The following is a 12143-nucleotide window of genomic DNA, read 5'->3' as shown; positions in this document are numbered from 1 at the left end:
TCCTCTGTGGCTATGTCACTGACTCTGGGCTCAAGAGTCCCCAGGTCTTGCCAGACTGCTGGCCAACCAGGTCTTCAATACCCAGGTTCACAGGAGTCTATTGAGTATTGTAGGGCTTAGCTTGCAGCTTCATTGTTGTTTTTCTCTCACTTCCCCTTATTGGTGATGAATGTGGTCACCAATCAGAGCGTGTATTCCCATTGAGTCTTAGTCTTGGAAGGGGGTTAGCTCTAAGGGGACCTGACCACTTGCTGTGATGTCTTCTGGGTGAGCAACTTGCTTGTTCTTGTAGTAATCAGTTGGTCTGCCTATATTGTTTTTGTGTTTTTCTTGTCGGTCTTTCTTTCAAGTATCTTCTGTTCTTCTAGCTGCTCCAGACTGGTCTGCTTGTCCTTTCAAGTGGAAATTTCCCACCTCTGAAGATTCTGGATGTTGTTCAGGATTCCACCTATGGTCTTATGTAATGCAAAGGGCCCACAATCAACCTCTTCTAAACATTTAACTGAAATAACAAATAGAATATGAGCTTCCCTTAAATGCTTTAACACTTTGGAAAGTAGACAGGACTTAAAACATCACAATCCTTTTTCAGCAACAATGGAATATTCTGACACCATTCTAAGCTTTCTTCTCCCAGACACAGTGTCAGCTCCCCTGAGTGGATCCCTGGTTCTTTTTGGTGGAGAGGAGTGTTGAAAGTCACAGTCTTCTTGACAGGGCCTGGGGAACAGGACAGTTGATGATGGGCCCAGAGGAGCTGCTAGGTCACTTGAGGTCATGACAAAATATTTTATAGTTAAGACACTTGAAGTTGGGGTAAGGCTAGGCTTGAACTAGGAGTGGGGTGGGCTCAGGAAGGAGGCAAGGTGGTCAGATGGAGGGTGTGGGGTGTCTTGACTGCAAATCAGGGGATGACTTGACCTTGGGGGGGCTTTTCCTTTACTGTGTCGTATGCTCAGAGCCTGGACCCCAGATTTTCCAGAGCGATCTGATTTTAGTTAGAGAAACATGATCAGACTCCCACACAACTGTTCTTCCAAACAGCCAAATCCAGTGAAGGCACAAGTTTAGGGGTAAAATGAGAGGCAGGAAAGTGGAGAAATGGAGTAAAACTGTCTTTGGAGCAGTTTAGCAGTGAAAGTAAGATCTGAAAGTATTTTTGAAGGAGGTAGCCACAGGATGTATGAGGTCAATGGAAGTAGGAGGCAGTAGGCTATGGAAGAGGGACAAGATGATGATGGGGGCAGGGATGTTGTATTAGTTTCTTGTTGTGTTAAGTGCCGTTGAGTCGATTCTGACCCATTGCAACCCTATACAGGGTTTCCAAGAAGCAGCTGGTAAGCTTGAACTACCGACCTTGCAGTTCAAATGGCTTTGCAGTCTGGCGCATTAACCCACAGGGCCACATCAGGACTCCATTAATTTCTTAGGACTGCTATAATAAAGTACTACAAATTGGGTGGCTTAACACAACAGGAATTTGTTGTCTGGGAGTCTGGATTCAGAGTGTTGGCAGTGCCATTCTCTCTTTGAAGGCTCTAGGGAAAGAATATTTCTTGTTTCTACCAGCTTCTGGTGGCCCCATGACTAAATTTACTTATAGTTGAATCATTACTCCATGTCTACTTTGTCACATGCTTCTTCTCTTTGTCTCTGCATCTTTTCTCTTTTATAAGGACACGACTCTAGTATAGAAACACTGGTAGCGCTGTAGGATAAGCACTGGACTGCTAATTGTAAGGTTCACAGGAGAAAGATGAGGTTTTCTACTCCTGCAAAAATTTGCAGCTTCAGAAACCCTCTACAAGGTCACTATGAGTTGGAACCGACTCGATGGCAGTGAGGTGTGATTTGTACTCTAGTATAACTGCACGTTAATTGATAACATCTTCAAAGACCTTATTTCCAAACAGGTTGCATTCATAGATTCCAGGGGTTAGGATTTAAAGTCATAATATGTGGTGGTGGGGACACTATTGAATCTACAATGGGGATCCTGAGAAGCAGAAGGGTGAATGCAGTGTTAGTGTTCACCTGGAGAAGGCTCCTCAGAAATGGACTGGAAGCTGGGGTCCTTTATTTGCCTGGAAGCTGGGGTCCTTCCCTAATCCTCCAGACCTTGCTCTTCCCTCCCAGCCACCTCACTCCATCCCCTCCACCCGACCCCCCAATACCCACTGGGTACCTAACCCTGGGCTAGGATCCTGGATCAGGAAGGGTCAAAATCCTGCTCAATCCACTGGCTCTGAGCCCCTCTTCCTGTACCTCTCCTCTCCAGTGCCGATACCTGCAGGGATACAATCCCTTTGACCAGGGCTGTGTCAGCAACTGGTATTTAAGCATCTGTGCACCACTGGGACCCAAGTGAGTTGGCAAACTGGGGTCCTGGGGCTGGTGAGGCTGGGTCATCTCCCCTAGCCCCTTAGCACATTGTCCTGTTCCTTTGGGGTTTTCTCCAGAGTTTTTCTCCTTCTGGACCCTCCCCACTTGCCTCTTGTTATCTTTTTCCTCAAGGAATGGGGTGAAGGGCACCACAATGTGGATGTGACTGGCTTTGGTTCCCTATGGGACTAAGCTCCTGGCTGTGTGTTCTCCAAGCTGAGGGAGGCAATGGGAACCCAGGCTGGGCTGAGTTGCAGACCTAAGCCCCTTGCATCTGATCTGTTGCTCCCCAGGTACATGGCCAAAGCAGTCTGGCTGCAGAGAGTGGTGCAACACGACTGGGTACCCTTACAGAACCTGCACCTGCACACCCCAACTTGTCCCTCTCCGCCCAGTACCCCGACCCTCCCTAGACAAAGTCCCCAGCCTCAAACTCCAAGTCCCTACAAATCAGGAAAGGGGCTCCCAGGGAGTGGTGAGATTTCCAGTCTCCAGGAGGTGAGAAGTGTCAGTGTGTGTGTGTGTGTGTGTGTCTCAGGAAAGGGTGTCTGCAGATTGTACTAGGCTGGTCTTGCCTCCTCAGAGGGTGAGCTGGCCCTAAAACTGGAGCACCCGGATTTTGGGGGAGGGAGGTTCAGATTCAGAGAGGTGTTGGAAGCAGGGTTACACGCCTCCAGAATAGGCTCGGGGTGCCTGGAGACAGCAGAGGAAAAGGCACACCTGTGGGCTGATCATTTACCCTCTCTGCGTCTCAGTCACTCCTGCTACTAATGAGGAAACAAGACCAGTCCAGTAGTTTCTCATTTTGAGGGGAGGGAGTCCTTTATTAAAGTGAAGTGTTTGCTCTGCAGCCCAATATGACCAAACATGGGGAAGTGGGGCATTGAGATTGAAGTGGGTTTTGAGCTGAGGGCAGGGGCTGGAAGAAAGCCTCCATTCCTCCTCTGTATTTAGCTCTGTGACAGTACAGTGTTACCCCGGTTTTGGGAGGTCCCCAGAAAAGGGTCAGCCTTCCTCTCACTGCTTCACACCCTGCATTTCTAGGAGCACCCGAATGTACCTTGTGAGCCCGGAGCAGTGGAGACCTCTCTATGCTCTGCCCTTGCCCACTCCCCTGGAGGGAGTGCCGAGAACCACACCCCCAATGCCCATTAAACCCCCTTTGCCTGCCTCCTTCCACCATTCTGTGTGTGTCTGTCCTAGGTGCAAGGAGCATGGGGCTGATGGGGAGACTGGAGGGTTAGGATAAAGACCTCCTGGGAAGGAAGAGTGATGACCCAACACCAGCAGCTCTGTGACCTTGGACAAGTCACTTCACATTTATCTCAGTCCTTAAACAGAGGCAACAACAGTAACCACAGTGACCAGGTTAGCCCACCCTCCCATCGAAGACTGGAGATGAGGGAAGAAGAAAGAGAAGCCCCACCAGTATCAGGAACTTTGTACAGACTTGACCTTCTAGCCTGCTGCACTCCTGTCTGACTGCAGGGGGCGCCCACTGCCCGGGAATTCACCATCCTAGCTGGGATGGGGTGTGGAAGATGGTCTGGTGGCACAGTGGGCTAAGCATTGAGCTGCTAGTCAATAAGTTGAAGGTTAAAAACCACCAACCACTCCATGTGAGAAAGATGAGACTGTTTACTCCTGTAAAGATTTAAAGAGTCAGAAACCTTTAGGCGCAATTCCACTCTGACTTAAAAAGTCGCTATGAGTCAGAATCCACTCAACAGCAGTGTGTGTGTGTGGGTGGGGGGGGGTTGTGGGGGCGGAAGGGAAGGTGCTGGGTCCTGTCCAGCTGCGCTAGAGCCTCCTGGGTGGGCTGGAGCTGACCCAAAGCTACCTTGTTCTGGACCGTGGTGTGGGGGGTGATGGGAGGAGGCAGTTATTCATCATAGTCTAACCCTGCATGGTTCCTAAGGCTCCTGCCTGTGTCTCACCCTGGTATCTCCCTCTTGGTGACTTCCACCAATGGCTCTGTTAGTGGCCAGCGTGTGACCTTGGGGATTGGAAGGTGATCAGAAGATGAAGTGAGGTGGTTTGAGCAAAGTGCCTCGCACGCAGCAGGTATACAAGGAACCGAGTTTCTTTAATGACCACCAGGTCAAAGTTTACCGGGACTGATCCTACAACACCAAATCAGAATCTCAGGCCAGGGTTGGAGTAGGGATCTGAATTTTCATCAAGGCCTCCAATATGATTCCGCCACAGTGATACCAGATGGGGGCAAACCAGTTTGCTTCCCGTCACCACTGCATCCAGGTGAGATCTAGGTGTGATGTAGGCAGAGCCTGAAGGGTGGGCATTGCTCTGCATGAAGTGTATTGGCTAGAATTGAACATTTGGGAATTTATATTTACATATAAGGCCGAAGCAGCCTCCATCTGTCTGGCAGCATGGAGGTCACAAGTCTGGCGGGGGCTCTGTCCTTCTGTGCCCACGTGTATGTATGTGTGTGTGTGTGTACCTTGTGTATCCTGTGAGTGTTCAGGTCTAGACTGCCCAGCAGTGAGGAGAGGTAGCAGAGCACAGTGCCCACAAGGCTCCTAGGATTACTCCTAAGAGGGAGTCCTCGGGACAGTCTGGGTTTGGCTCAGACAAGGGGCCAAGGCTTGGGTATTCATGAAACTGGCTGGGTGCAGGGTAGCTCCTGCAGGGCAGTGCCAGCTTCATGGGGCCTCTTTCCACTGCCTACAGCAATAGCCCTGCCTGGTTCAGAGGCAGGTTAGTTGGATCACCAAGACTGTACTGACTGGGACCCTGTCACCAGGTATGCAGGGGACTCAGGCAGTCTGGGCTGTAGTGTCCCCATGGGGTGAGGACATAACTTTCCTGAGATTCTCAGAGAAGGCCATGACCTCTCCTGTCTTAGGGTATAGATTCTGGGCTAGATGGCTCTTTCCCAGCCTGGGATGTCTAGGATAACCTTGGGAAAGCTCCTTGGGTTAGGACCTCCGCAGCTGCTCAAGGAGTAAGTGGGACTAGCCTGACCCCTCAGAGACAGCCCTTAACTCTTAAGTTTTGTGTTTCTTTCCTGACAGGCCAGAGGCCTCCGTTGAGCTGCACCCACCTTCTCTTTCTGCCCCCTCCCTGTTTCTATGGAACCTGCCCTTGATTCTAGGATGCACCCCACCCCAGTCCCTAGCCCACTGATAAGGGCAGGGGTGTTTTCAGATCTTTATAGTGCCAGCTCTCCATAAACCCAGAATCCTGCCAACCCTACCTTTTGCTGACCCAAACCCAAGGGGAGATACCCCCAGTGCTGCAGGGCTGTTAGGTCCCCCCATGTCTGTATCCTTTTCAGTTCTCTATTTCCAGCCCTGTCCCCATAGATCTTCAAGAAGGTCAGGGCGTGTGGGGTGGAAAGACCAATGGTTTAGGAGTCAGGAGACCTGGGTGTCACTCTGTTCTGCCACAAACTAATGAAGTAATTGGAGCAAGTAAATTCCTACTGCTTCGCTTCAATTTTCTCACCTGTAAATAAATAGGAATGAAAGGAGCTCTGGAAGCATAGTAGTTACGAATCAGGCAGGTTGGCAGTTCGAAACCACCAGCTGTTCCGTGGGAGAAAGATGAGGCTTTCTGCCCCTGTAAAGATGTACAGCCTCGGAAACCCTGTTTAGGGTCACTGTGAATCAGAACCGACTCCACGGTACTTAACAACAACAACAATAAGAAGAAGAATAATCATAACCGTTTCCCAGGTGGTCACAGGATCCTGACTTTTTCGAGCTGGAAGGAAGCCTGGGGCCACACCCTGTCTAACGTTCTCTGCATCTCCAGTTCCACAGATGGGGTCTCTGAGGCCCAGAAAGGGAAATCGTTGCCTAGAATGATACAGCGGCAGCCAGTCTGTTCAGAGTTCTGTTTCCCCAGGCTGCCTGTCTGAGGAAGGGCCTGCTCTCCCACCCAACTGTCTGTGCACAGGGCCTGGGGAGCTGATAATAAGGCTGGCCTTAACTCTTTCCAGCCCTGTGCTAGGAGAGATAGTGGTCCCCTGCCCTGCCCTGCTGCCCCACCCAAGGGGGCCCTACAGTTCTCTTCCTTGGGCTGCTTAGTGGAGCAGGGCAGGGGCAGGGGCAGTATGAAGCAGGGAAACTTCCCTGAGCATTTTGGGCCCAGAATCCTAATGCCTCGCTGTTGTTAAATGCCATATAGTTGGTTCGGTTCCCACTCATAGGGACCCTGTTTAGGGTTTCCAAGGAGCCACTGGTGAGTTTGAACCGCTAATTTTGTGGTTCATACTGACCTTGCAGTCCAGAGCTTTATCCCATAGTACCACACCAGGACTCCAATCCTATGATTATTATTCTTAAGTGCCAAGGAGTCAGTTTTGATACATAGCCACTCTTTATAGGGTTTCTGAGGAGCGGTTGGTGAGTTTGAACCACTGACCTTGTGGCCCAGTGCATTGTTCCACAAAGCCACACCAGGACTCCCTAGTGCCTCACAGAGCAGAGGATCTCACTGAGCCTGCTGGGCACCAGAGCACTGCCTGGCACCAGGAGAAACTCCGCCAGTGCTTGAATACCTTCTCTTTCATTCCTTTTTTTCCTTTAAACTTCTAATTAATTGTGAATTGGGTGAAATTTTACAGTTTTGTTGTAGAGGTCTAGGTAGCATGTCTGTCTGGCCCACCATCTTGTTGGAAGTCACCTTTCTGCTTCATTCTTTGCACTCAGTGTTGGCTAAGGGAAGCTGACCCAAGGGCTAAAGGTTTGCCAGGGAGATCTGACCCTCACCACTCTGGGCTTCAGGTCCATGCATGGTTACTGAAAACTGTCATGAAGCATTCCTCTGGCCAGGGTATTTGCTAAGTGGCTCATATTATCTTATTTAATCCTCACAACAACCCTATGAAATTGTTACTGTTATTATCATCATGCTGTTGTGTTGTTAAATGCCATCAAGTTGGTTTCAACTCATAGTGACCCTGTCTGTATAGAGTTTCTGGAGAGTGGCTGGTGGGTTTGAATCTCTGACCTTGCAATTCAAATTGACCTTGAGGTCCAGTACTTATCCTACAGCACCACATTCCAGGACTCCTCATTTCAGGCATGAAGAAAACAGCTCTGAACAAATCGATAACTTCCCCTGAGGTTCCACTGCTTCTAAGTGGCAAAGCCAAAGGCCCTTTAGCCCTTTACTGTGAGGCTGTGATTCTACTAGTAGTTATCATTTTGTTTCCATGACAGGGACATGGTGATTAAGATGTGGGCTCTGAAGCCAGACTGCTTGGTCTCCCCAATTGTAAACTGAGATTAGTAATAGTCTCCCCACGTGGTTCTAAGGGTTTGTTATGCCACAAGGACTGGCACACAGTAGGTGCTCTGGCAACAGCGGTGAGGTGATTATCATTCAAAGTGTCAGGGAGCTATGGCCTCAGGATGCTAGTTACCATGACAACAGCTGCCTGCTGCTGCCCAGCTTGGGTGGCAAAGGTGAAGGGCGCTGCAGCTGCATGGGTGTTGGTTTGTGCTATTGTTTTACAGAAAATCAATGAATGAATGTTCAGTTCTTTAAAGGAGCTGTAAGATGACCACCTTCTGGCTTTGCTCATCAGCACGAGGGAGAGAGTGTCCCAGGCTTTGGTGATTCTGAGTCTTGCCAGAGCCATGGCCGCCCCTTCTGCTTACTCCCTCTCTCCCTGGGACCTCTCTCCATGTCTCAATCTGTCCTTGTCTCACCTCTCTCTCCTTAACTTTCCACTTTCCCTCTCCTCTCCTCTCCTCTGTTCTTCCTCTTCCTCCTCCTCCTCTTTCACGTTCCCATCAATTCTCTCTGTCTCTCTCTCAACTGTCTCTCTACTCCACTTTTCCTGGACTATAGCTTCCAGGAATGCAAAGTCAACCATCTGACAACGTTCAAGTAATAACCTTCAACTATGATTCTTGGAAGGCCCTGGATCCAGGTGTGGAAACAAACTTTCCTCCCTGCACAGGGCGCCTTTGTCTGCCTGTGGCTTCCTCCTCCTAACCAGTTACACACGTTCCTTGCTGCCTTCTGGTGGGGCCAGTTTTGCTGCTGAAATAGGAGGTTCCTAAACTGGAAGGGGCCCTCTCAATAGCTAGCCACCTTCCTAATTTCTCAATGAGTAGAAAACCAAGGACAAAACTTGGGGGATAAGCAGGACATCAATTTCCATTCAAACAAACCCTATCTGTTACACAGTACACCTGCTCCGTAGGATCTTCTTGACTGCAATCTTTACAGAGGACTACTGGCATGGCACTATCGGATCAGTACTAGACTACGAACCACGACATCAGTGGTTCAAACCCACCAGCTGCTCCTTGGAAACCCTGTACGGGGTCGCTATGAGTCAGAATCAACTTCACAGCATTTAACAACAGTCTTTACAGAAGTAGATTATTTTTCTCTGCCACTGCAAGGTGGGTTTGAACTGCTTTTAGATTACAAGTCAAGTGCAAACCACTTGCACCACCCAGGGACCAGAGGACAGGGCACCTCGGTTTAAATCCTAGGCAGACTAAGTACAGGTCACTTTGTCTGGGTGATCTCAGCCCCATCTCTTCCCTGGCAAGTATCCATCCCTTGGGCAGCTGGCTGGTGTTGGTTATGGGACAGATTGAATGCCCTCTGCTCCCAGCTAGCAACATAATCCATCAATCACCACCCTACCCCACCCCCCACCCCCCAACCTCAGAGTGCCCTGGAGTAGAGGCCTCTAGGCAGCTTCAAGGTCTGGCTCAATCTGGGCTGAGACTTGGGCTGCTGGCCAGCTTGGCCAAGAGGCTCTGGCCACCTTGGGCATGATCCAGACCAGAGTAAAAGAGGTTTGTTTCTGAAGCCAAGACCAGAAGTAGGCACACAGAGGGCTTTTTGCTTTGGAGTTGCAGCTTTTAAAGATTTGTTTTCTTTAAATTTCCTGCTGCAGGAAAGAAAAGTCAAAATCAAATGTTCCTGAAACCTAGATTTCAGGTGGCTTTAAAGGAGCAATTTGTTTGGTTTCCGTCCCACCCTGTTTCTGCTCAGTGGGGTCTCGGGTATTTTCCCCTGGGCTTTGGTGGAAGGTCTTGAGCTGCTAGCCTCTGCTTTCCTGACACCTTCAGCTTCACTGTAGGTTTCCTTAGCACCAGCTCTATACCAGGGGCCTCTTGCCCATTCTGGACCACAAGCTTGATCCTAGGGATGGTTTTGTGTATACTCACCTCAGGAAGCCCCAAGCGTCTGTCAGTTGGTAGTACTGTGATGACTTGTGTGAGGCTATACTGTGGGAAGCTGTGCCACTGGTCAAACACCAACAGGGTGACCCATGGTGGACAGGTTTCAGAGCAGCTTCCAGACTAAGAACAGACTAGGAAGAGGTAGTAGGGTTGAAGAGCAACAGAATGTGGTCTGATACAGTGCCAGAAGAGAAGCCCCTGAGGTTGGAAGACTGCCTTCTCTGAGTAGACTTTAATGACATGTATGAAGTCCTAAAGTGGCACTGTAGGATAAGCACTGGATTGCTAACTGCAAGGCTGGAGGTTCAAACCCACCAGCAGCTCCTTGGAAACCCTACACAGGGTCGCTATGAGTCAAAACTGACTTGATAGCACTTAACAACAGCATGGAGCCCAGCTTTTGTTCTTCATTTGCTGATGGGAAGCCACCGAAAACACCCATTAATAACTGCAATGTATGAAGTATGAGTATAGGAAAGTTGAAAGTTTTAAAAAATGAAATCAAATATGTAAATATTAATATCCTAGGCATTAGTGAACTTAATGTACTGGTATTGGTCATTTTAAATTGGATAATCATGGGTTACAATGCCAAGAATGACAAATTCAAGATGGATGGCATCACATTCATCATAAAAAACAAAAACATATGAAGATTTACCATGATACAATGCAGATTGTGCTAGGATAATATCTTTATACTTGTAAGGATGACCAGTTAATACAACTATTATTCAAATTTATGCACCAACCACAAAAGCCAATGATGAATAAACTGAAAAATTCTACCTTCTTCATTCTGAAATTGATCAAACATGCAATTAAGGTGCATTAATAATAAGCGGTGATTGAAGTATGAAAATTGGAAGCAAAGAGGAAAGATGGGTATTTGGAAAATATGAACTTGATAGTAAAGATGCTGGAGATTGCATGACCAAAGCCTCATTCATTATAAATAATAGCCTTTCAACCACATAAATGGCAACTATACACATGTACTTCATCAGATGAATACACAGAAATCAAATTGACTACATCAGTGGGAAGAGATGGTGGAGAAACTCAGTATCATCAGCCAAAACAAGGCTGTGGAACAGTCAAGTACACATATGAAAGTTCAGGCTAAAACTGAAGAATATTAAATCCTTCAGAGCCAAAATACTATCTTGAGTATATCCAACCTGAATTTGGATAGCATCTCAAGAATAGATATGATGCATTGAATACTAATGACAGAAGACCAGAGGAGTTGTGGTATGGCATCAAGGAACATTAAATATGAAGAAAGCAAAAGGTCATTAACAAAAAACAGGAAAGAAAAGACCAAAGTAGATATTGGAAGAGACTCTGAAACTTATTCTTTAAGGTAGAGTAGTTAAATCAAATGGAAGAATGAGGAAGTAAAAGAACTGAATGGAAAATGTCAAAGAGCAGCTTGAAAAGATAGCATTATAATGAAATGTGCAAAGCCTGAAGTTAAGAAAACCAAAAGGGGAAAACAGGCTCAGCATTTCACAAGCTGAAAGAAGTAAAGAAAATATTCAAGCCTTTGAATTGTAAGATTGAAGGATTCTATGGGCAAAATATTGAACAATGCAGTAAGTATCAAAAGAAGATGGAAGGAATACACAGAGACACTGGATCAAAAAGAATTGGTTGGCATGCCATTTCATGAGGTAGCATATAATAAAGAACCAATAGAAGTCTAAGCTGAAAGCATTGGTTAAACGAACAAACAAACAAACAAACAAACAAGCATAAACAGGTCTCCAGAAATTGATGGAATATCATTTGAAAATTTTTAACAAACTGAGGTAGCATTGGAAACACTCAATAGTCTATGCCAAGAAATATGTAAGAAAACTACCTCACCAACTGATTGAAATAGATCCATATTTGTATCCATTCCAAAGAACAGTTACTCAACAGAATTTGAATATTATTCAAATAAAAAACAGAATAGAAATTATCAACTAATATCATTAACATCACATTTCAGTAAAATTTGCTAAAGAGAATTAAATAACTATTGCAGCAGTACATGAACAGGGAGCTACCAGGATGCAGAAGAGGACATGGAATGAGAAATATCATTGCTGACATCAAATGGATTTTAGTTGAAAGCAGATATACCAGAAAGATGTTTATCTGTGTTTTATTGACTTATACAAAGGCATTCAACTACGTGGATCATAGCAAACTATGGATAGCATTACAAAGAATGGGAATTCCAGAATACTTCATTGTGCTTATGAGAAACTTGTGTATAGACTAAGAGGTAATTGTTAGAACAGAACAAGGGGATACTGACTAATTTAGAATCAGGAAAGGCGTGCGTCAGAATTTTATACTTTCACCATGCTCATTCAATCTGTATGCTGAGCAAATAATCCAAGGAACTGGATTATAGGATGAAGAATGTGGCACTAGGATTGGAGGAAGACTCATTAGTAACCTACGATATGCAGATGATACAACCTTGCTTGCTGAAAGCAAAAAGGACTAGAAGAACCGACTGATAAGATCAAAGAATAAAGCGTTCAATATGGATTACAGCACAATGTAATAAAAATGAAA

General features: G+C 46.8%; 1 protein-coding gene across 1 annotated transcript in view; it reads left to right on the top strand.

Annotated features, from left to right (window-relative positions):
• ZDHHC19 (zinc finger, DHHC-type containing 19) overlaps positions 1-5438 on the top strand; it is an 18426-nt gene extending 12988 nt beyond the window's left edge. The window contains exons 6-8 of the mRNA XM_006869434.1: positions 2279-2364; positions 2676-2880; positions 5421-5438. Of these exons, the coding sequence (XP_006869496.1) occupies positions 2279-2364; positions 2676-2880; positions 5421-5438 (309 nt within the window). The remainder of the gene's footprint in view (positions 1-2278; positions 2365-2675; positions 2881-5420) is intronic.
• Positions 5439-12143: the final 6705 nt, after the last annotated feature.

Source organism: Chrysochloris asiatica, unplaced genomic scaffold (assembly GCF_000296735.1).
Source record: "Chrysochloris asiatica unplaced genomic scaffold, ChrAsi1.0 scaffold00130, whole genome shotgun sequence".
Taxonomy (NCBI): Eukaryota; Metazoa; Chordata; class Mammalia; order Afrosoricida; family Chrysochloridae; genus Chrysochloris; species Chrysochloris asiatica.
This window is presented reverse-complemented; position numbering and strand designations above follow the sequence as displayed.